The 24,476-nt window shown below is 38.9% G+C and overlaps 1 protein-coding gene across 1 annotated transcript in view; it reads right to left on the reverse strand.

Moving 5' to 3' along the window:
* POU6F2 (POU class 6 homeobox 2) overlaps nucleotides 1-24,476 on the reverse strand; it is a 325,507-nt gene that overhangs the window by 94,497 nt on the left and 206,534 nt on the right. The window contains exon 5 of the mRNA XM_069005862.1: nucleotides 7,049-7,359. Coding sequence (XP_068861963.1) covers nucleotides 7,049-7,359 — 311 coding nt within the window. The remainder of the gene's footprint in view (nucleotides 1-7,048; nucleotides 7,360-24,476) is intronic.

Here is a 24,476-nt window from a genome sequence, read left to right on the forward strand (position 1 = left end):
AGTTGCTTTAGGGAGTTTATTAAATGCTCCCATTTCATAAGCTAGAGCAAGCTGTTTGCTGGGCAAACAGCTCCACTTTCCTCTCCTTCAGAGAATTCCCTAGCAAATGGTTTCCATTATTAGCCTCAGCATCTGCCCCTTGGGTGCTAATAATGCCAGTTGTTTTGCTCAAAGATTAATTTCCTTTGCTTTAAATGTTGAGTCAGACACCAGTCCTCCCTGTGCTTCTGAAAATAGCAACAGCTGCAGAATATATTTGGATGGACCAGACAGCCAGTGCTCCACTTGAGAGAAGGTTTCCTCAGGAAATGAGAAGACTTGCTTATAAAGTCTGTTTGAGAATATTTAAACATCTCTGCTCTATTTATATGCAGTATTAAACAGCTTTACAGGGGGAAATCCCAATGCCTTAAAGACCCCAAAAAGAAGTGAACTACTGGGAGAAGGAAGACTGCTGAGAAGATCTGGAATTCTGATCACTGTGTGGATGGATGCAAGTCTTACACACAACTGAAACTAGCTTTTCTGTGGAAATGACACCCGTGAATCTCCAGGGAGGCATGAATACTAGCAGCCCTCAAACAAGCTAGCCATAGCAGGAAAACAGCTGGCATGTCTCTGCACTGTGCACCAGGGCCAGGGTACAGCACAGTTCAGAGGCTCCTGAGTGTCCAGCCAGTACAAACTGCCATGTTACCAAGTCAGAGCAGCCCAGCTGGTGGAAGACCCAGAAAGGATGAGTATGACCATGGAAGTGCCAGAAGAGGTAAGAGGAAAAGAAGAAAGGAGGCCCTGGAGGCACTGAAACTCAAACCCAACAATTTCACAGAATCACAAAATCACCAGGTTGGAAGAGACCTTCAAGATCACTGAGTCCAACCCATGACCTAACACCTCAACTAAACCATGGCACTGAGTGCCACATCCAATCTTTTTTAAACACATCCAGCGATGGTGACTCCACCACCTCCCCAGACAAACGATTCCAGAACTTTATCACTCTTTCAGTAAAAAACTTTTCCCTAATATCCAACCTAAATTTCCCTTGGCACAGCTTAAGACTGTGTCCTCTCATTCTGTCAGTCGCTGCCTGGAGGAAGAGACCAACCCCCACCTGACTACAACAACCCTTCAGGAAGTTGTAGAGTGATAAGGTCACTTCTGAGTCTTCTTTTCTCCAGGCTAAACAACCCCAGCTCCCTCAATTGTTCCTCATAGGGCTTGTGTTCCAAGCCCCTCATCAGCCTTGTTGCTCTCCTTTGGACACGTTCAAGCATCTCAACATCCTTCCTAAATTGAGAAGCCCAGAACTGGACACCATACTCAAGGTGCGGCCTCACCAGTGCTGAGTACAGGGGAAGAATCACTTCCCTGGTCCTGCTGGCCACACTATTCCTGATCCAGGCCAGGATGCCATTGGCCTTCTTGGACATGTGGGCACACTGCTGGCTCATGGTCAGTTGGCTGTCGACCAGTATGCCCAGGTCCCTTTCCACCTGGCCACTGTCCAGCCACACCACCCCCAGCCTATAACATTGCAGGGGGTTACTGTGGCCAAAATGCAGGACTTGGCACTTGGACTTATTAAACTTCATCCTATTGAACTGTTCCAGGTCTCTCTGCAGAGCTCTCCTACCTTCCAACAGATTGACACACACTCCCAGCTTAGTGTCGTCCGCAAATTTACTAATAGTAGACTCAATACCCTCATCCATGTCGTCAATAAAAATAGTGAACAGAACTGGCCCCAACAGAGATGCCTGAGGGACACCTCTGGTGACCGGCCACCAACTGGAGGCAGCACCATTCACCACCACTCTCTGGGCCTGGCCATCCAGCCAGTTCTTAACCAAGCAAAGAGTGCACCTGCCCAAGCCATGGGCTGCCAGCTTTTCCAGGATTATGCTGTGGGAGACAGTGTTAAAAGCCTTGCTGTAGTCCAAATAGACAACATCCACAGCCTTTCCTGCATCCACCAGGTGGGTCACTTGGTCATAAAAGGAGATCAGGTTGCTTTTCTCAAGCAAAGTTCAAGTCTGTGAACAGTAATGTCTGTGCGGTTCGCAGAACTACTACAGTGGCAAAAAGAAGAGCACAAAACCAAAACTAGAGTGCCTGAATCACAACAGCATTTGCAGTGGGTAATAACTGTGTGTGTGTGTGGTACATAAGTACCATGATTTCCTAGCTAGAGGAAATTCATACTTAAGTACTTGCTTGTTCTGCCCATGAAATCACATGTATCACATGTACCACAAAAATCTTTACAGTACTATAGGAATTCATAGAAATCCAAAACTGTTAGTAGAACAAGGTGTTCAAATATTTCTGCTTGAAATTAACAGGAGATGAAATAAGCAAAATATTCTCAGTGGATCACGAAATTTAACTCAATTTCGCTGACTGCAGGGGACTTTCCATGCTACTAGTTTAGAGCTGAGACCTAGGTCTTGCCAGTATCTCCTTGAGATCCACCCAATATCAGCACTTCAACCATCTCACTCTCTCATCAGGCGATGAGCATGAACCTTCTTGAATAAATGTCTTCTGTACTTGTCCATATCACCTGTCACCTTGTGACGTGGATTATCTCACTCCCTATTGATACCAAAAATTAGAAGATTTTGGCCAATGGATCCAAAGCACTGCATTTACTCACCATTTATAAAATATTTCTTTGTCAAATTGATTACTAAGCAACTTAGGAACAGATTCAATCAGTCATACATTGCACAGTATCTTATGCAGAAGAGGCTAGATAATTTTAGCAAAACAAAACAACCCACCAAACTCAGTGGGATTACTGGTGTCATAATCTCAATAAAATTTTCTTAATCCCAGGATTCAAAAAGCATGAGAAAAATACAACAGGTCTTGGATGTGAACATGATCATGAAGACAGACCATGAATATAATCCTTGAAAAATTGGCCTTTATCAAGCTAACAGAGATTTGGTTGTGACTTCTGTATCTTAAACATATGTAAATATGTCAAAGTCTCAGAAAACATGGAGATTTCTTCAAAGCTGATTTTTCCTTAATGAGAAGATAACCAGTGAATGAGACTTGGTGGAAAGGGAAGGGACAGTTTATTTTTGTGACTATCAGAGCCTCATACATATGTGTGCATATTCTCCCCCATTTTCAGCTGAATATTTCAGCCTTTCTGCTTTTCTTTCTTCCTTTGTTATAAAAGTGTTGAGCTTCCAAATACATTATTTAAGATTAGTATGAAAATTTAATCTGAAGAAGGTTCTGGTTTTGGTATCCTAGAGTTTGCAATTACTTGGAAGATTTTTGTGCTGTTGTCATCTCCTCACTTCCCTTCTTCCCTATTTTTGTTGTTATTTTTTTCCTCACTCATCATTTTCCATCAGCTGCAGTTATTGTAGGTAGACTTCTATGACAAAAGAGACTCTTTAGGAAAGAGTTCTGAAAACAGTCAGAATAATTTTACAGTAAGAAAATCTCTGGGGGATTTCCTGTTTGTCTGTTCCTATTCACACACAAACAGAACAGTAGAAATCATTGAGAATTCTTCTATTCCTACAGTGTAGCTCTCCCTTTGCAGGTCTGGCTATGTGTACATTCATCTTATCCATATCTCTAAAATATACAGTGAGTGTCAGCACCAGAAGCTAACCTTTTTTTTTTTTTTTTGGAGCTAGCTAAATATATTTTGCTGGGAGAAAGTGCCTTTTTCTGGTAGTCAAGCAGAATAATTAGCTACTTAGTACTACTCTCATCTGATTTTATACAGCATATAATCCAGTTCTTATGACTCCAAAATTTTAATGGCATGGAAACTCTGTCAGATGTGGTAACTATCCTTTGAAGCTGCAACATGCTGACTGTTCAAGAACCCATATGTTTTGCATTTAGTAACACTAAACATTCACAGGATTAGCATATTTGGAGAAGTATATTTTCCCAGAAGTAAAGTTTTGAAGTCCTCAACTTACAACATGAGATGGGTTGTCTTTCACTTCTGGATTCCTTTGTCTCACTCAATTGACACAACAAAAATAGACATCAGACTATGATTATAAGGTATTTCACCATTTTAGAAGGGAGGGATGAAAGTCTTCTGTCATCTGCCTGACCCACCACTTCCTGAAAGAGCTCATCTTAAAAAAATTCTTTTCTGGTTGTTGTCTATTGCAAATGACCCTGGTTCTGCAGTATTTTGCTTTTATCCGTGTAAATCTGGAGCATCATCACTAATGTTAGCAAAAAATTCAGGTCCTGGAACCTAAAGTGATATTTTACATCTTTCTACACAATCATTAAAAGACCCCATAAAAAGTAGTTTTGTAACTACAATCCAGCCTGCTGAATCATGTAAAGAATAGTGATAAAATCAGAGCAGAGGGTTACAGAATAATCTGACAAGAATAATCCTGAGACTTTCAGCTGGTGTACACTGCGCAGGCATTATTAATTTCTGATCAGCTAGCAAAGTACCTCACCCAGGTATACCTAAGCAAGTCACTTTCATTTAATTTGCCTTCTGAAGGACATGACAGCATCTGTACATTTTGAGATGTAATTGCTGTTATCCTTCAGTTTTTTGAAACAAACACAATCATCCTCCTGAATTACTGACTTTCCACGACAATTTTTTGAGGTTGCATTTTTTTAAACTAATATCTTTCAGACAGATTCTGAATAATGTAAGAGGATAAAGCCCACATGAAAAAAGTCAAGAATTCAGAAATGAAATTTTAGCTGTCAAACTTTAACTTAGTTGTTCTTTATTCCCTTAATATTCTTCAAACAAAATCCATTTCACTCTAGCTCATAAAGAACATTACCCGAGAGGACATAATACGTCTGAATTTTGTTTTAGGTTGATTTTAAAGTGGAGCATTGAACATTAAAAAAATTCACATTCTAAGCAGCTATTATGAAGAACTACTGCCAAACCTGTGCTCCCGCCTTTTCTTTTTTTTTTTAAATGCCTGTGTGAAAGAAAATAATTTCACATCCAGTCATCAAGATGGATGCACAAGGGTAAAGCAGCCTTTCTCTGCAGGATTTAGAATGGAAAGAAAAATTTCATGGAGGAGATCTTACCACTGCTCTGATTTAGAAGAGTACCCAAACAACCATATACAAAGTACAACACAGTTCAACACAGTTCCTCTGGAAATATTTCTGAGTGTCACTTGTTTGCATATAGAAGTGTCTCAGCATTCTTGACAATATGACAGAGCATGCTTCAAGTTTTAATTACTTCTAGGGAAGCTTGAGCAGTATTACACTTGCTGTAGAAATGCTGTAGAGATGGCTAGAAGGCCAAAGTAATGACCCTACACGCATCACTAACGGCGAGGGCTGAAGTAGTGTGCTCAATTCTGGCTTCTGATTGTCAGTATGCAGCGTATTTGTGTCTGTGAACAAACTTTGGGATTTCATGCCTATTTAAATGGTGACCACAGGAAAGGAAAGACCATTAAAACTACTTATCCCACAATTTATCAGCAAGTTTTTAATGCTGAGCCAGAACTAACACCTAATGACTTCTAATTCCTTCACTACTATTCTGAAAGCGTCCCAGTCACGCAACTGTCTTGGCAGCACTGGCTCGGCTCAGCCCAGGGGAAATGCCAGACCTCTCACACTGCTGTCTTTCATTAAGTGTAATCCCAATTCCTAAAACGTTTAAGGGATAGTGTTTGAACTAAAAACACCTCAGTGTACTTGGTTCCCTTCTTTCACTTCTGTTGAGTCTGCCACATCCAGCCTGCCTTCAGATGGGTATTTGTGAGCACAGGGATGCTAAAGAGAGAGATATGCCAAGGTATCTATGTAGAAGCATTGTCATTGGCATCTACCAGGAAAGGTTTTACTTTTATTGTGCTTCTGCAATGAGAGGTGACCTGGGGAAGCTAACAGTTGAAAGTGCCCATAGATCACAGATGAGACTGGAAATACTCAGATTCAGCTGAGATTTACATTGGGACCAAACGCTATACGAGAGTAAAGACCTCAGATTCAGTGTTAGTAAAACCCTCTTGAGGTATGTTGTCTAAAATAATCCAACTTTTTCCCTACCCCAACTCTAATTCATGTGTGCATTTGCTTTCTTTGTAGAACTTAATGATTTTTGAAACACAATATTTAGCAGGCAGTTTTAGCAAAATATAGTGTATACAGTTAGTGTGCATACATTACAGCTGTACCAAGACAATAAAATGTAACAGAAGGTCCCCTGAAAATATTTGTGTCTCTGTATGTCAATAATCTGCATACAAGAGCCCCAAAGCACTCGCTAATATGATAGATTGGGCATTAAGTGATGCATAAGTAGTCCTTAAGACAATACAAGAAGAAGCTTTAGAAACATTATTCTCTATTCTAAGAAAAAGTTCAGCAACCAAGGACACATCTCTTGCAGACTTTTAAGTCTATTATCTAAACCATTAAAAAAAATCAGATTTGATGCAATTTAGTTGAAGCTCAGATTAATGCAGGTTTAACTGGCCACATGCATGAAAAGCTTCTAGTAAACCAATTCCCTTAATTGTCTAAAAAAGGATTGTTTAATTATTAAGCTAATGCAGTTTTATTTCTTCAGGAAATGGATCCAAATCCATCAGTGTGGATAAAACATTTTAAGTGGTGTCTCCAAAATTTAGAGAATAAAGTTGATAGAGACTTTTCTGGTTTCTAAATGCAGTTTCACTGCCTAGTGAATGAGACTCCGCTCACTTCATAGACTACCCCAGTGTTCAGAAACACACTACTTATGGGTACAGTCAAACCTGTTCTTGCACAATGTGAATGTAGCATGACACATATAGTGCAAGAACACCCAATTCTAAGAACACCAACCACTGGATCAGAGCTCTCCTGTTTCTGCCCAGGACTTCTAAGATGGGCAGAGCTGAGCATCAGTATGGATGTGGTAGCTGTTGGTCCATTAAAAAATAGCCATGTCATTGGAGGGAGCATCTATGAATGGCATTAATCGTGGCATCCTTGCAGTGAGAGAGAATACACTTGCTGTTTTTAGACCATTAGAGATTTGTATGTAGCATCCTACCTGCAATGGATTTGGTGAAGTAAGAGGAGATGGAAGGCCATGCCCTGGTGACTGGCTGGGTTTCTGAGGGGAGCTGGAGGACTGTGGGGCTGGAGGTGGTTGGCTCTGGCTCTGGGACTGTGTTTGGCTCTGCTGTGGGGGTGCTGATGGCTGTGGCTGTGATTGCTGGGTCTGCTGTGTTGGCTGTGGAGTCTGTGCCTGCTGAGCTTGCTGCTGCTGCTGGCTTTGCTGCTGCTGCTGCTGCTGCTGTTGATGCTGGAGCTGCTGAAGATGCTGAAGCTGTTGAAGCTGGGAGTTCAGGGATGAGGTAGCTGTGAATTGAAGAGAGGGAAGGGAGTTATACAAGTTTCAGCAATACCTACCGTGTTAAAGATATTCTGGATAAGATTCTGGTTCTGTTACTTTGAGTGGCCTACTGCTTACTGAGGAGAGCTGGCCCGAGACTTTAGGATGTGGGAGGAAATTGCTTCCATCAATAATAGCCTGTGGTTCTGCCTGTGTAATTTTGTGGTAAGACCCAGACTTCACTGGGGGCAATGAAAGGGATAGAGATCTGCCCACAGGATGGGGCTCAGAGCTGATCAGGATTCTTTGCTCAGACAAGCTTACCAGTGAAGCCAATGGGAATATTATCTGCCTAGAGAAGAGAGGAACAGGTTCTCACTGTACTTGTAAGTATAGCAAGAACTCACAACATGAACCAGTGTTGTTATATAAAGGAGGAGAAAGCCATAGTCATAAAATAAAGGATACTCTGAAGAGAACTTTGTCATGTCATTATGCAGTAGGTATCAGGAAATAAAACATTCAGCTGTGAAATTTCTTGTGCAATGCCTAGGTAGCAAAAAATACCTAATAAAATGTGTGTGTCTCTGAAATAAGAACTGCTCCTTATAATTCACATCTAAAAGCTATAAATACCTTCTTGTAACTTGCACTGCTCATTTACTCCTGATAGTTAAGTTCTGCTGTGTTTTGCTAGCATATGCTTGAAATGTGATGTTTGGAAGTGCGTGGTTCACATCAACCTGCTGGCACAAAGAAGTAAACTTTAATTCCCAGAGACACTTTCAAATTGACTAAATTCATTAAATTCAGGAAGACAGGAAGTGTGTCATAGGGATGTCACTAAGGAAGAACAGCTTTAAGCAGCAGCAAGAGCATCACAGAAGACTGATGCTTTCTGGGGTTATGCCCTGAATAAGTTACCTTGCTCTCCAGCTGTACCCATGTTAATCAACTTCTTAGGGATTGAATTAGTTAGCTATAAGATACCAAGAGGAACAGCTTGCAAGGTCATTACGATATTTTTCACTCTGTACACTGCTTTGCCAGCACCACCCTGTATTCTAATTTCTATCCGCAGAAGCAAAAGTAAACTGGGAATGAATTAAATTTGTTATTTTTAAAATGGCACTCAGATTTCATGGGCAGAAACACTGTTCACCAAGTTATTTGTGGACTGGCAGATAAACTCAAGTCATCTCCACTTTCTTTTCAGGCCAACATCCCTATTTCAGCTTTCTAGATGTCTATGCCCTGGGGTTGAACCTGAGGTCTTGGTACGACTTACGAAATCAATGAGCCATAAACTGGAATAAGCAAAAGTAAAACAAAAAGAAAATGGAGAAAGATTAAACAGGATGTCTAAGCCAGAAAAGGCTGGAAGAAGGAAAGGTATAAGGCTTGATAGGAAGAGCTGTTGGCTCTCCATTCCCATGCTCAAAGCTGCTCTAAATTTTCTTTCAACAGGTGCAGGAATCAAACTAGAAATATGCCTTAACAAGAATTATAACCATGTGTATGTGACTTCAACAAAGAATCTGAATAATACAGAGAAGGAGGACTGACAACACCAATATATTTCTATCAGGAAAGTTACTCAGAGAAGTTTTGTGTTTCAACACAAAGCAGAGTGACCATCAGATTAAAAACATGCATGGTATCTCATGCAAAAGAAATCACCCTGGAAAAGTAAGGGAACACTCCCATCAATATACCACAGACAATTTGTGCCTAAATGCTCCAAAGCCAACAGGGTAGTGAATGGAAATATAATCCAAGGCATATGAGAACAAAGAAGGGGTGTATACAAGAAAGCAACTGCATAGATGAATTAATGTTTTATAGCATGAATGATCTCAGATGGCAAGGAAAACCATTCACCAATTCTATCTGTAGGTATGTACACAGAGGCAGAAAGACCCTTACCATTCCCATGAGGAAAATGAAATCTAGACCAGCTCTTTCCATTGTGCAGGCCATTTCTTCACCTGTGATAGCTTAGCAGACTGGATGAACCACTGGTAACCAGAACCAGGACTTCAAACTGACCCTTACTGCATCCACAGGCTCCAATATAGAAATAGATTAAATGGCATCCCACAGAAGCATAACTTCTAATCCACATGGCTCATGGAGGGGAATGAGGGACTGTTTTATGTTGTATGTGCACAATTGGACAGGAGGGGACAAAACCTTCTCATCTAGGACTAGAAAAGCTTTGCTTTCAATACTACTTAATACTTGAATGTTGGTGAATGCAGGAAGATCAATATCTCTACCAATCATTTTTGTACTGGAAATGAAAATATTCTTGCTAGGGTGGAAGATATTCCCTGAAGGATGGTCTTATTAATGGAGAATAGTTATTTCATGGAAAAGTTTCCAAGTTTATTGCCAGCAACTGCACAAAATTATTCAAATATCTTCTTGTATTTTCATGTAATTCCTTTTAAAAGCTTCTCTGAAGCCCATTGCATTCAAGTGGCTTAGAGAGATATGATTGTTTAACATGCTGTTGCTAAACAAAGAGATAAGGAATTGGAAGACGGACTGTTAGATCAGAAAAGGTGTTCTGAAAGCCATACAGTAGGTGTACTGTGAAGGTGGATTTAGGGCTCTGGATCATGCCTGCAGTCTGGTGTTCATGCTGCCAGATTGCACCGCCTCTCACAATGTGTGTACTATCCACAGCAGGGGTTGTGTCATATTATTGTTTGCAATCAAATCCAATCCAACTCCCAGAGCTTTCTTGCATAGCTCATCCATTATAAATTGTATACCTGTCTAGCATTTGTCACTTTCTGCAGAGCTTGGAGCCTGATGGAATTTCAGGTGATACAACAGTGCTATGTCTGCATGTATAAAAGATAACATGCACTGCCTACCACACAGGAATCTTTTTTATGACTTACTGGCTAACAGCTGGGTAAAACTTTGACATATTTTAGTGAAAAGTGCTACTTTCACAATTACTTTCAAGAATTAAAAAGGCTTGCAAAGAATTGCAGAAAGTTCTTTCTATGGTTAAAAAAGTCAACATAAAGTACATAACTTTAAAAGAGAGACACAACTAACAATGCATGCAAGCTATGAAAAACTGTGAGGAAAAGCCACAAAAGCTATGTGACATTTCAACTCTCCCTAAAAAAACACGTTGAATATATACCAGGGATCCCAGAAGACAGTAAATGTAACTAATATCTATGAAGGAACAATGGTGCAAGGAGTTTTAAAACCTGTGGTTCAATGAACTTCTTGCTTGCTGTGGTGTTTCCATGAGATCACCCCATGGTTTATGATCCTACTTTAGGCAGATTATACTTACTCATAGTATCAAAGCATTCACATTAGAATAAGAGGCATGGAGTTAGGTGATTCAAATCGATGGTCAAGAGACAGTGAAAGCAAACTTTCTGACCTCCTAGGTCATCTACTGCAATACTTGTGACAGACCTCAGATTACTTTGTGGATTGGAGAAAGTTATGACCTAAGGTACATACTCCTCCTTGACTTTCTTTGGGGGATACCTTAGGTATAGTGTTGCCATGCATTTACAATATTCACACAAAATGTGTCATTTCATATTCTATTCCTTTGCTGGTTACCTGCACAGGAAACTGAAATGAAATGAAAATGCCCTTCTGCCAAGTAGTATTACAATGGGGGAAATTCACCTCTGATGCAACCATGCTGAAAGATGCAGTCTGATTCATGCCAAGGGGGTGACTGAAGCTTTGTCTTAGTGGGCAAACTGAAGAGGCTTTGTCTTCATTTCCCAAAATATTTCCCAAAAAACTATTTTCCCTGAAAATAGTAGCAATTGTCTGCTGCCTCTGGCTAACATATTGTGGCATAAGTAGGGGAATATCCCTGGTTATATTTTAAGTTAAAACATACATTTTAAAGTTTAATCATGATTCCCCAAAAAGCAAGGAACGTAAGTGTGCCTACAAATGTTTATATAATAAAAACAATTTAAAATTGGGACTCCTTTTTCACCTTTCCTTCACAATATAAACTCGGATTCTTAAGACCTCTACAGTGCTTGGGAGAAGATCAAATTTATATTCAGGGATTCAAATTGTATCCAGAATCTGCTCTTGTGGATAAGCTTCACATAATGTCTGATTTATTTTATTAATGTTTTGTGCATGTTTGTTTCTGTGTAAAGAGGAAGGAGGGGTAGGAGGAATAAGAAACAATTTTAGCTTACAAACAATTGTGCTACTCTAGCTTCTATCCTCCTATTTACATAATTGCATAGTTGTTCTTCAGTGCCTTGATACAATGTACAGTGGACTAAAAAGAAGAAAATAATACATTAAACCTTTTCCTGTTTGACTGAGCACAGAACTTGACTCCTGCCATTTCAAGGGCTTAATGCCTTTTTCCACTTCCCCAGTAATGGAGAATGGATTTGCATTGCCTTAAACTGAAAAGTGTAACTAACTTAAGCATCTGGGCTTGCGTTTGAACTGACATGGTCCGCTTTTTTTTCCACCCTGTTGTTTCTCTTCTAACGAGGTTTATGCCTTTCTTCTCTTTGAAACAGATTTCTAAAGATTGAATATGCGCACTGAACAATCTAATGCAAGCCCGCGTTTACATTCTCTCCCTCCTGGGTAATGAGGGGTAGGTTAGCCAAATACCCATGTTTTTCCATATGCTCGAATTTTCTTTTTGAAAGTAAAATGTGAGTTCTTTTAAATATGTTAGCATCCTCTTTGTGAAAAAAAAACCCCAAACCCTAAAGGGTTGGACTTGTGGCTGAAGAGATTAGTAATGGGATACAGAGCATATAATTTCTAAATCACTGGTTCAAATTCAGCCTAGGTCAATATAGGGAACGAAATTCAGTGAACTTTAATGGTGCTTTTGCATTTTTTCTACCTTATAGAAGATGTATTAAATGTATAGAAGTCGTGTTCACACACAGATATCCACAGAGAGCCTGCCTGCATTGGAAGAAGTTTGCCACACAGTCAAGGTAATAAATTGATGGTCTCACAACATCTAATGAGGAAGATCAAAAAGGCTATGGTCTTGAAAGGCATCAATTGACATATTTATTTGCACTTTCAGCAGAGAGGCTAGGGATGGAAAGAATACACATACCAAGCCATCTCCTTGTTCCTAAAGGTGATCCCTCAAGGTTACAGCTGCAAAACACAGATGGGGTTATGGGGATAAACTTGCATTGTCAATAGTCCTCTGTACCAATTCTGCAGATAAACAGAGGACTTCACTTTCTAGTGTTGTCATATCCAGCATCGTTCATGAGCATTAAATTCACTTTAAAGAATGTAGGCAGTAAAAAGGAAGTATTGAGAAGTAAACCATCATAATTTATATGGTGCCTGTGGTGTCTCTACATTTTGATGAATACTGGAACTTCCCTGAAAAATGATCCACTGCATTAAATAAATCTGACATTTTTTTCCATATCAAACCTTAAAATGTGCAATAATCCACTAAAATCTTAAGAAAAAAAAAAGAAGAAAAAGTTGTTCTAAGGTAGAGAGCTTGGCTAAGTATCAGGAATAGTTATATTTGGAATAATTCCCATTTTAAGATAATCTAGGGGCTATTTTCCTCTAGTTTATGACAACACACTGTGAGTAAAGTTCCCTGAGTGTATTTTAAAAATTGCATTAACCTATTTAAAATGCCCAAAGGCAAGAACAAGCTGGAAAAATTAGACTTTAATAAGCCATTTGCGTTCTCAGTTCAAATGGGACCTTAGGTCTCATATTGTACAAATGGCTGAAACATTAACTGGAGCCAGAGTATCATCAAGACACAGGGGATCAATCAGGACGACTTGTCACTGTAAGTGTTTGAATGCCAAAGTCTGTGTGTCAAACAAGTAATATCTAGGTCTGGTAAATTCCTAAATTTTACCAGCCAAATTTTTTTTTTTTTTTTTTTGAAAACATGGCTCTCTCACAGATCAGGGGTAGGATCTTACTATTAAGTCCTTATGCCATATAAAAGCAGTTTTCTAACTACAGAGTGCAGATCCAGTCCCAGATTGTCTAAGAACAGAATAGTAAATCAATTTGAGTGGCATAGTATTCCTACAGAGCGGATTTCCAGACCATATTGAGCCCATAAGGATGTTCCTATGGACCAGAATCAAAGATAACCGCCAAATTTGTGGGAAAAATTCTTCAGGACTCCTTAGAAAGAAACTAATTGGCTGTGAAAAGATTGTCATCTAAAGACCAACAAAACCCAATGCAAGATTTCACAGCTGAGGGATATGACAGGGAATGGATTAATGACAAAGAAATTAACTTTGAAACAACAGTCTGCTGACTCAGAGAACAATGATTATGATTTATAATGGATATAAGACAAAATCTGGGCATTCTCTGGACATACAACCTTTGATGGTAGGAACTGCAGCTTACTTTTGCTCTCCTTGACTCTTTCAGATGCTCTAACATTGATGGGAACCATAATTTCAATGGCACTTATGCAGACTGTTTGACGTACTCAAAGTAGCAATACTTGTAGAAAAAAAAAGTGCAACAACATACAGCCACAGAAGCCTTGGAAGAGGTTGTACAGAATCCTGTCCTGCACTTCACAGAGTCACAGGTCCCCAGTCCACCAAGTATCCTGCCATTTCTTCTGACAGTGTGCCTATGTGAGGCTTTGGGACAAAGTCTCATCAAGAGGAGCTTGTTGATGGCCTGGTGTCTTCAGAGAGATTTTGCATTCTTTCAGATAATAGATCTGCAGTTGCATCTTCTATAATTGTTTATTGGTAAATGGCTGTTTGGACAAAGAAATATGTATCCAGGTATAGCTTCAGCGGTGGTTCTTTGAAGATCGGGAATTACAAGAAGTCTCTTCAATGAGTCTTTGAAGTGAGTGATGTTTCCTTAACTAAAAGTGAAATTACCGTAACTGAAATGTACCATGTATGTTGTACATGTGTGTGTTTGCGTGGGTTTTTTTTAACGATGCCATCAAATAGTGGATCAAAGTGTTTGTGGTTTAAAAGGTTGGTCTGAATGCTGAATTTGTGAAAGTGTTCTGGGAATGGGAAAGAATAATGTCACATTCTCCCAGCCTCAACCAAAGGAAGCAATAGTGTCCAGCAGGTGACTTGGTATGAGTGAGTGCTTGCTATCATATCTGAGACGCTCATTATAACCATGTTTCTATCAATTTTCACTTCCAGTCTTTTCTGAAAGCTGGTAGACTTTAAACTCTGTTTTCTATTAAGAACTCCAAGAGTCAAGCACCTGTAAATTCTGTTCCCTGTGTATGAATTCCAGACAGAGACGTTAGCTGTACAGCAGTGAGAGGAAGCCATGGAATGACTCAGAAAACAGCAACATATACACTATAAGAAGAAAGGGGAAAAAAAATGCAGCTCAGCCCACTTCTTCTCTTCACAGTCAATAAAACTACAACAGCAAGTACAAGAACCAGGTGCAAAAATGGCAGTTCTACCTTGCTGTATACATATTCTCTGCTGGAGCAATGACTTGAGCTTCAAGCTTGTTAACAGGCCCTGTTTTTCTCAATATAGTCTTGAACTTCTGCTTTTACCAAGACATGAAAAATTAAAAATAGTAGTAACAGAGTGAAAAAGATGGGGAAGAACACAAAGCAAAACAAAACACATGGCTGCGGTGCTCCCAGTCCCTGTGCAGAGACTGAACGCCACTCCTCACCAGCTGGGACACAAATGCAGTACCATGTTGAATGTGGTATTCTTCATCAGTCACGGAAGAATAAAAATGGACTAAAAAACTTTGTCTAAGTCACAAGGGGCATTGCTTTAATACCTGTGGTCCAGAAACAATCTTGAGCACAGGTTGGTGAGGAGGTGCTGTGCTAGGTGCTGTAACATCATTATGTGAGCAGAAGATTGAGGTGTTCTTTCTTTAGATGAGGGATCAGTGTTTCTGTAGACTATGCAACTACCTCCAACCTAGAAATTATAGAAGAGCTGGGAGTTGAACTTTAATTTGGTAATCTGTCACACCACAAGTTATTCCTGAATGTATGTACCACCAGGTACCTTATGTTTGCCTACTGTTGACTCACAGTAGCCCTATTTTCCTGTCTTTAAGAATTTTCCATTATTTTTATTATATGCCGTGCATAATTAAGAACATTGCATTTAGTTATGTGCATTTCAAAACATACCATAGCATCTGTAGCTGTTTTCTTTTTAATATTTAAACTGACTACAGGTCAGTTTGAGGCAATCTGCCTATATCCCTTTTCCTAGTTTATTTTTACTTGCGGAGAGATTCAAAACAAAGTTAAACAGTAGGGAAACAATGGTTCTAGGCTGTGCAGTTGGTATTTGACACAGATGGACTAACTGCTCAGTTTCAATTTGCAGTAAAATGAGGGTGGCTGAATATCAGATTTCTTTCCTGTCTATACAGCTCATCAGCCAAACATGTTGTTGCTTCAGATGCTAATCCTAGTTTGGCTGTGTTTGGCATCACCTTTGTGTGAATTAGCTGCTCTTTGGGTGCTCATGTGCTCCCATCTACCTAATTTCCTGCTCACTGATTAAATAAACAACCCGGTTATTCACATAGATAAACTGCTCATCAGGAAAGAATTTGGGCAGGAGATTTAGGGAGAAGATTTTATAGTCAATCCTCATTCACAATCTGTGAAGACCGTCACACTTCAGTGTTAGGATGAGCCCCATGCACAGCTGAAGAGAAGGACTGGGGAGTCCAGAAAAGCAGCTGCATTGCACTGCCCAGTCAATGCACTGTCCACTTCATGGCTTCCAAAAGCATATGGGAAACCCCATGCTATTTGATAATTCATACCTTTTTGTCCACTGAAAAGTAGCAGTGCAAACCAAACTCCATCTAGATCTTACTTTGGCTCTTAAGTGGCTTCTTCAAGGTTAATTATTTTTAATTTGAAAGGACCACACAGAAATGAATAAAAGAACTTCCACTTAAATAATGTGTTTATTTACATGGAGCAGGAGTCCCCAGTTATAGAAGGAGAACAAAATCCAAAGGATGTAAAGGATGAATTTGCAATTGGCAACAAAAGTACTCAAAAATAATTCACTATTTATGTACATATTCAGTCCAAACAGAATATTGGTGCCCTTTTGATGCAATAACTAACTAATGCCTTATTACCCTTATCAATGAAAATACTTGTTTTTCCAGACAAGGTAACGGAAGAAAAGCTGAATTTGGTTCTAATCAGTGATTCTCCAAAAAAACTAACAAGAAGCTAGTCTTTGCCTTCCTTTAGGCAACATTGCCCTAATTTTAATATTCAGAATAATGAAATATTTTAAATAAGAGTTTGTGTCTCATTGGCTGCATGTTAGCTATACCAAATCTGAATGATACTACAAAACATTAACAACGCATTAAAGCTGTTATACATATTAAATACACCTGCTATTAATGACATCCTTATAAGAATTTTAGAAGAATCCTCCAGAATTTGCTCTAAAAATACAGAAAATTCATAAGAGAATGTATCCCAACAGGCATATTTTATTCATCCTACAAAAACATGCTGGCAGTGATTTATCTGGGTTGTGTGAAGTTTCCAAACAACAGCTACAATTTTCTTTTAAAATTTTCTTCTGTTATATTTCATCTTTTAATAAAACAATGCAAAAGCTACCTTTAAACTGTAGAGAATTAAGAAAATTTTGATGCTAATGAAAATATTGGTCATAATGTGAAACTGATTGCTAATGTATAGCCATAGATAATGATATTTGTGGGTGGAGGGCAAGAGGAGAGAATTTGCTGTTCACAAATTTCCTTGCTTTTGAAATTAGTGAATTTGTCATCCTCTTGAGAAAGCCCACTGACAAGTGTAGGCAAAAACACTACACCAATACTGGGCAAACATCATTACTATATTTACTGCACTATCTCCAATGCCAATTAAATGGAGATGAGCTTGTTTCAAAAAAAGTGTATTTTAATGAAAAGCGTGGACCATTCAACAGTACAAAACAAAGAAATACATTTCAATGCCCATACAAGATCTAGCTTTTTGCTTAAATTAACTTCTAATTTAAAAAGGTAGTGGAGAAAGCACTGAACAAGTGGGATGAACTTTCTGTCATGGCAACCCTGAGAACAAAAGTTGGCACAGTTAATGCACACGGAAATGTGAAACCACTACTTTAGATTTGTTTTGCCAAGTTTAAACTAAGTAGATACAAAGACTGTTCCTTTCATTTTCAGTGCCAGGGATTTTGTTTTTACTCTGTTGATTTTAATAGCTCGCTCAGAAGCTTGGAAATGAATGTTTCTTCCATCATCAGTTTAAAACTTTTCCATTTGCCAACTATGAATGTTTTTTCTAATGTGTGTTTTCGATGAAGCTGAAATGAATATGCGTCCCTTTGATTTTCCATCCAAGTGCCAGGGAGCATGGGGTAAATTATTTTTTCATCTCCATCCTTGAGGCAGAGCCAGGTGCAGCATCACATGACCACAACACAACTCCTTTCCTCCCCTCTCTCCCACAGTCTTAAAAAATATGGCCAGTTTTGGTCTCGTGTTTATCTAAAGTCTGCCTGGAAAGACCAGCTCTACAGAGGTCCTCCAGGTTTCTGTAGGCTATGGCAACTCCTATGGCCATCATCTCCAGTGATTCAACCACTGTTCTTCTCATACAGAACCTTCTCTTTCTGCACATATGGCCCCAACAGCTTCTCTTCTCTACCAGCTGTAGACACATTTACTTCTTTATAGCTTATGGAACTTTGATGGCACTCCAGCAATCCTCACCTTTGAACAGGGAACTGAAGCAAATGCAACTGTGGCTAAATGTTGTTGTCACAAAATAGTATTATTCATGGGATTGTGAGAAAAAGCTGTGTAAAAGTTGTGTAAATTCCTGCCTTTATTTTTTCAGGAATGTTTAGGGATTTTTTTTTTTTTTGCCAATAGCTACTCAGTCATTAGAGCTTTTGATAACTGCATCAGGAAATAGTTAAAAAGATAAGACCCATAAGTGAAGGCTAGTGTTCTGTAAGCAATCATCCAGTGCAAAAGATTTTATTAAGAGGTTTGCAGCATACACTGGTGACCATTTTATGTATATGGATTATGGATCACATGGATTTTCAACTCATAAAGAAGCTAATGCCAGGAAAGCATCTTCTGCTTTAAAAATTTACACTGGAAAATTAAGAGTGTGAGCCAAGAACATAAGACCTCTGATATTTGTGAATCAACACTGGTCCACAGATCAGTACACACAACCCAGAAGTAATTTCCCTTTTTTTTTTTTATGCAGCAGTGTTCTTAAATAGATTAATTCTAGCACCTCTTAATCATCTTGCACAGTAAAATGACATCTGACTTCATGCAAAATAGCTTCAGGTAGGAACTGTGTTGGTTTAACTGATGTCACAATGATTTTCAGATTTGATCATAATATATCTGCAAAATAGATAAGCTTTACATGTCTGCATGATTCAGTCACTTTTTTCACCTGCAACTGGGAGTGGCCTTTTTGTTGTGTACTGTCTAATGGGTGCCTTGCAGACCCGCATCTCACTTGACAGAGAGGGCTCAGTGTTCCCCCTGTCAATAGCCCTGAGAAGACCACAGGGAAAATGTGCGAGATACCACCTGCATCCTGTGTCAGCATGGGTATGAATACAGAGCACATGCCACAGAGCAGCTCTCTCCTGCTGAAATTCAGAAGAGTGTCATTGGCTTACATACTGATCTGCAACTTTAATTTTCCCACAGAACACTTTAATCAGAAACCACTTTCATAATTTGTAAACACTCCCAAATGTTTGATTCCAGGCTGTTTAAGTGATCAAATCTTCGGGTAGAAAAATAAAATAAATAACAATCAAACCATCAAACAAAGAAAGCAGTTATAAATAATTAAATATGCTGTACTGACACATACTATTCCCATCTGGATGCTGTGCTTCCAAGATATAAAGCACAGCTTTCCTAATTAGGAAAAAAATTTTTAAAAACATCCTGTATGACAGAACAAGTCAGATCAGGAACAGGGAGCTAGGACTGGCTGTCTTATATGTGAAGATCAGCACCTGGGAAACCACTTCCTATTTCTGAGCATACCAGACCTGCACCACCTTGGGCACAGCAGTTAATCTCACTGCCTCACTTTCCTGTTCTATAGAAAAAAAAGAGGGATTATAAACTTCACTTCCCTCACCACAGGAAGCTAAATTAGTGAAGTACAGCAAGCTGTGCTAAAATCCTCAAAAAGAAGAGGGTCAAAGATACACAAAATTTTATTTCCCCAAGGAAAAGATTGTTGTAGAGATACCACCTATATGGTGTTAATGAGAGATAGATGATTTAAAAGCACTCATTGTTTTTTCTTATTTTTTGATATTGTCTGGGTAATGCTTTTATTCCCAGCAGCTCATAGAACTTTTTGGGATCTACAACAACGTGTCTTTTAAGATGAACTCTCAGCTTAGGCATATTTTAGGCACTTATCTCACACTGGCTTGAAAGGATACCTCATAATGAACACCAATCTCAGATTTTCTGGAAGATTAACACTTAGATTTCATTGCACACCTCTATGAGCATCTCTATAATCAGAGACACACTAATGGAACTAGCTAAACTAAACTAGTTAATGATAATAGCAATAAAAAAATCCAAAAGAAAATGTCACCAACGAGACATTGAAGATAATAAAGTGATTCCTCCAGTGCAGGAAGCTAGGCCAGAGAAACAGGAGGATGACAAAAGAAAATAAAGAAAGGAAAACAAATTCAAGGGTGATAACTATAGGACCCTGGTGGGCTTGTTATATGAAGACAACCACATCCTGCTGCTGTGATGCTTCATAAATTCTATCATCTTGTTAAGAAGCTGAAGACTACTGACCTCACTTCCTCTGCTAATAAGACTGTGCTGCTTTGTGCCCAGACTTTTATGATGCTTACGACATTTGAGCCATTATGTGAGCCTCCTTCCTTCCTACACCAATGATTAGTGCCTCCCAAATTACAGAAGAACAAATGGGAAAGGAGACTCCTCTCCCTGTTTTGTGCAACAGTCCCTTCTTTCCCTCTTCCTAAGCCCTTGTAAAATATTTTTCAGGCTCTCAGGACCAGCGATGCTAAGACTTGCTTGGTTTCTGAATATATTACAAGTAATCATAGTAATAAACCAAGAATTTTGAGTAGATTTTATGATGTTCACATATAGGTATGGCATTTATACATGCCAGAAAGACCTATAAAGCCTGTGCAGGCAATATTCAGCCATTTTGTCCTAAGAGACTACATAGCAAGTGTCAGAGGGCCTAAGAGAGAGCAGCCACAAAGGTGTTTTGGAAATACACTCCAAACACAAAGACTACACAAGCTGTGTACGCAAAAGCTCTCCTTATTGGAGCACAAAATAGGAGAAAACAACTACTCTTAGCACTTACTTTTGAAGAGCAAAATATACAAAGGCAGCCAAGACAAGGTTCAGCCCAGCCGACTACAGCCACTCATGACCATGAAAAATCCAGAGAAAGGTAGGCCTGTGATTTGTCCTGTCCATATTTTGCATCATTTTCTTCCCAGTCTAAAGAGGCACAAGACAAATCAAGGCAGCCTTTTTGTCTTTACACATGACAGGGCAAAAATGCATTCACACCATTAAAAACAGCAAAGGCTTGCCCATCAACTGCCTAGAGCTTCGAGTGTTCAGTAATGTAAGTGTGTACCAAGGATGTGCCTTTAAAATTTTACAGTATGCAACTTAAAAAAAAGATGAACCATTATTTCCTTCTAGTATCTCCACATAAATCACTGGCATTGGGAAAAAAAAAAGTACCAGAATCCAAACCCTCATAGATGCCTTCTTTTCCCACAGACATCCTCTTACCCTTAAAAACCTCCAATGGTCACCTCTTGCAGCTGGTGGATTACATTACAGATGTCCTTGCAGAGTAGCCTTACCTTTAGTATCTCAAAACAAAAATGCTGCAAATAAAAATATACAAATCAACATGGATAATGAGGACAGTAAGACCAAAATCTTCTCCAAGTTTCACAGACCAATGAGGACAGTGACATGGAATTTGCACTTCTGAAACAATGAGGAAAATGCAGCCTTTACTTACGTAGTTCTAAGAGCTCTATGTCTTTTGGATATGACTTTCTCTTTGCTTCAGTTGTGCCACTAATGCTGCTCAGCACTTGCTTTGCCACCCTTAATAGATAACACAGCAGATATCCACTGTCTAGACTTACTGTCCTTTCCAATAGAGAAGGTATGCAAATTTTTAGTAATGTACACAGCAATAAAACCTCAAATAAAACAGTAAAAACAAAATCTAAATTAAATACTATAACAAGTCCAAGAATCTTGGTTTCTTCCTGCTTTTTTCATAGATCCTACATGGGATCAAATATCACCTTTATTGTGTTGTCACTCTTATTAAGCAAAGGCAGTTTATATTTAACAATTTCATTGTTTTCTTTTCCACATTACATAAGGACATTAGGAGCCTGCTGAGTGTTCTCAGACAGACCCAATCTGTTCTGTCTTGCACAGTTCAGTGACTGACTTGACTGACATTCCAAAATGGCCCTGTGGAGCATTAGGTACCACCACCAGCTGTTTCACATGGCTCTTTGTGTCAGGGACACTACACAGTGCACAGAACACTTACAGGAGGAGGATGCACATGCTTGGACTGTGTACTCAAAGGAAGGAAGGAAGGAAGGAAGGAAGGAAGGAAGGAAGGAAGGAAGGAAGGAAGGAAGGAAGGAAGGAAGGAAGGAAGGAAGGAAGGAAGGAAGGAAGGAAGGAAGGAAGGGATAGTAAAGATCCAGAGTCAAATGTGAGTGGCACAGCCATAATTCTTTATGAAGTAGCAGGTAAGATTGATTGTCAAGGGTCAAAAGGCTAGGTCAAACTCTGCTCATTCGTCAGCTGAATGACGTTTTTGTTTTCCCTGTCACCAGATAGCTTTAAAAAAAATTGCAACTCCTTCCTCATTATCTAGGACTTGGGTCCCTTCCTGCCATGCAGTATTAATGAAACTGTGCTTCAAGCCTGGCCTTCATCTTTGAGGTTCTTCTTCATGTAATTCTTCCCTTTCTTAAGTACTACAGACTGAGGAAAATTTTAAAGATTGCTTTCTCACAGAGAGTAGTTGGAAAATTGCTGCTACAGTGAAAATGATTTGAAAACATACATGCAGTATAAATGTCTGAATGAGCAAAAATGTAACTAAGTCATAGCAAGTCCAAAGCCTACACAATGATGTAATTGAATCATGGTTAAATCTCTGCAGCTCATATGGAATCCTTAAAAAAACCCCACAATATAATATTTTGAAACAATTAATGAAACTCCCACCACCACCCATTTTTGTTACAATTACTGGCTATGCACCACTGCAATAACATTAATACTGAAATTATCCATCAATTTACTGTGAATATGATTTATATATGCCTAATTCAGGTAAAAATATAGCAACTAATTCCCTTTAAAAAAATTAAACATCTAAATTAATTGAAGTTAAATTATACCTATGTTGTAAAGTTTCAGGTGGCTTGAAACAGGATGCCACCCATAGGATGCTTCCTCAAATAAAACCATTTTGTGTTGAAGGTAAGTTTAGGTGGAGTTATCCTCTTGTGAATTTATATAAAGGCAATACTCAAGTGTTTATTCAGTGCTTTCCACAAAGGGATCTCAGGGCAGATTACAAAAATAATTAAACCTCCTCTAAAGACTATCCCTGTGAGAACTACCCCTGTGTTCACAGGAACAGAATCAGAAACCATTTGGTGACAGAACGAGAGGATTTACTAAATTAATTTTCATTAAACACATTGCTGAACAGGGTTGTTTAAGTATGTTGGCTGATTGACATAATATCTCCTTTTAGCTAGAAAAATGACCTTTTAAAATATTTATAATCACACGGGCAAAAACATCCTGAAATTCTATGCTAAATTGGCATAGAGTAACATTTCACACAAGTCTAATTTCCCTGCACAAGCAAATGTGGTGACTTCAGTGAAACTATCGGCATGAATGGCATCTCAGACAGGGAATTCAAAATGTTCATGAAAAAGATCAGTTTTAACTGTGAAGAGCAGATAAAAATAAGCAATAGCTCAAAACAAAAGAAAAGATTTCAAAATGCTTTGTGTACTCTCCATCTGCAACTTGGGAGAGCTATATCAAGGCCTGGCTGTTGCAAGAGCACAAGCTAGTCTCTGCTTGCTTCCAGCCACAGACAGAGGATAATACCCATTTTAAGTGTACAGAATTCAGCTCACAGAGTAGTGAATCACATAACAATTTAAAATAGGCGCAAGATTTTACAAGCTGAAAGTAATCAGCTAATCCAAACCCTGAGAGCGCCTGCGAGATTCGAAAGCCAATGGTGATGTTTAAAACAGATCAATTTTAGAAACTTCTGGTATTTTTTGACCTGACTGGGTTTTTAGGGCACGGAAAATATGATGTGCTTTCAAAATGTTAGCCAGAACAACTCAGTTTTGATGAAATTAGAGGAAATCTCAACAAGATAAAGGAAGGGCATTGAAGGGAAATAAAGAGAAAAAACATTCTTATACAAAGTTAAGTTTCCCTTCAGGAGGTTTTTTCACTCCAAAGTTCCAGTAGCAACAAAATTTGACTTTTGAAGTTCGAGGTCAGATGATAATGGCAATAATTAGAATTTGAATAGAAGGCTTGTCATTAAAATAATTTTGCTTAGAGCACCGTGTTTGACTGTACATTGCTTGTCTAGCCATATTGCAATGTGGACATCCTTCTGCATGTGTGCTGGAGTGTCTTGGTTTGAAGCATGGCGTACTCTACATGACTAATGTGGGAAGCAGAACTAAAGGATTAGTCCCAGAGTGTAGATAAAAGTAATTGTAAAACAGAGTTAGGATGTGTCTAGGAAAGCCTGTGTTTATTATGTAAAATGACTGATTATATTAAACCAGCTGGGTTTTGCATAGGGCCTTGTTCACTGAAATATTAATAGATGACATTTAGATAAACAGTACAACAGAACCATGATACTGTGCTGGGAACTGTCACCATAAACACACTTTACTTCCTCCAATAAATACTAATTCATAGCAGTTTGTTATCAAACTGCCATGCTTTCACCTGAGAA

The sequence above is a fragment of the Aphelocoma coerulescens genome, chromosome 2, assembly GCF_041296385.1.
Source record: "Aphelocoma coerulescens isolate FSJ_1873_10779 chromosome 2, UR_Acoe_1.0, whole genome shotgun sequence".
Classification (NCBI taxonomy): Eukaryota; Metazoa; Chordata; class Aves; order Passeriformes; family Corvidae; genus Aphelocoma; species Aphelocoma coerulescens.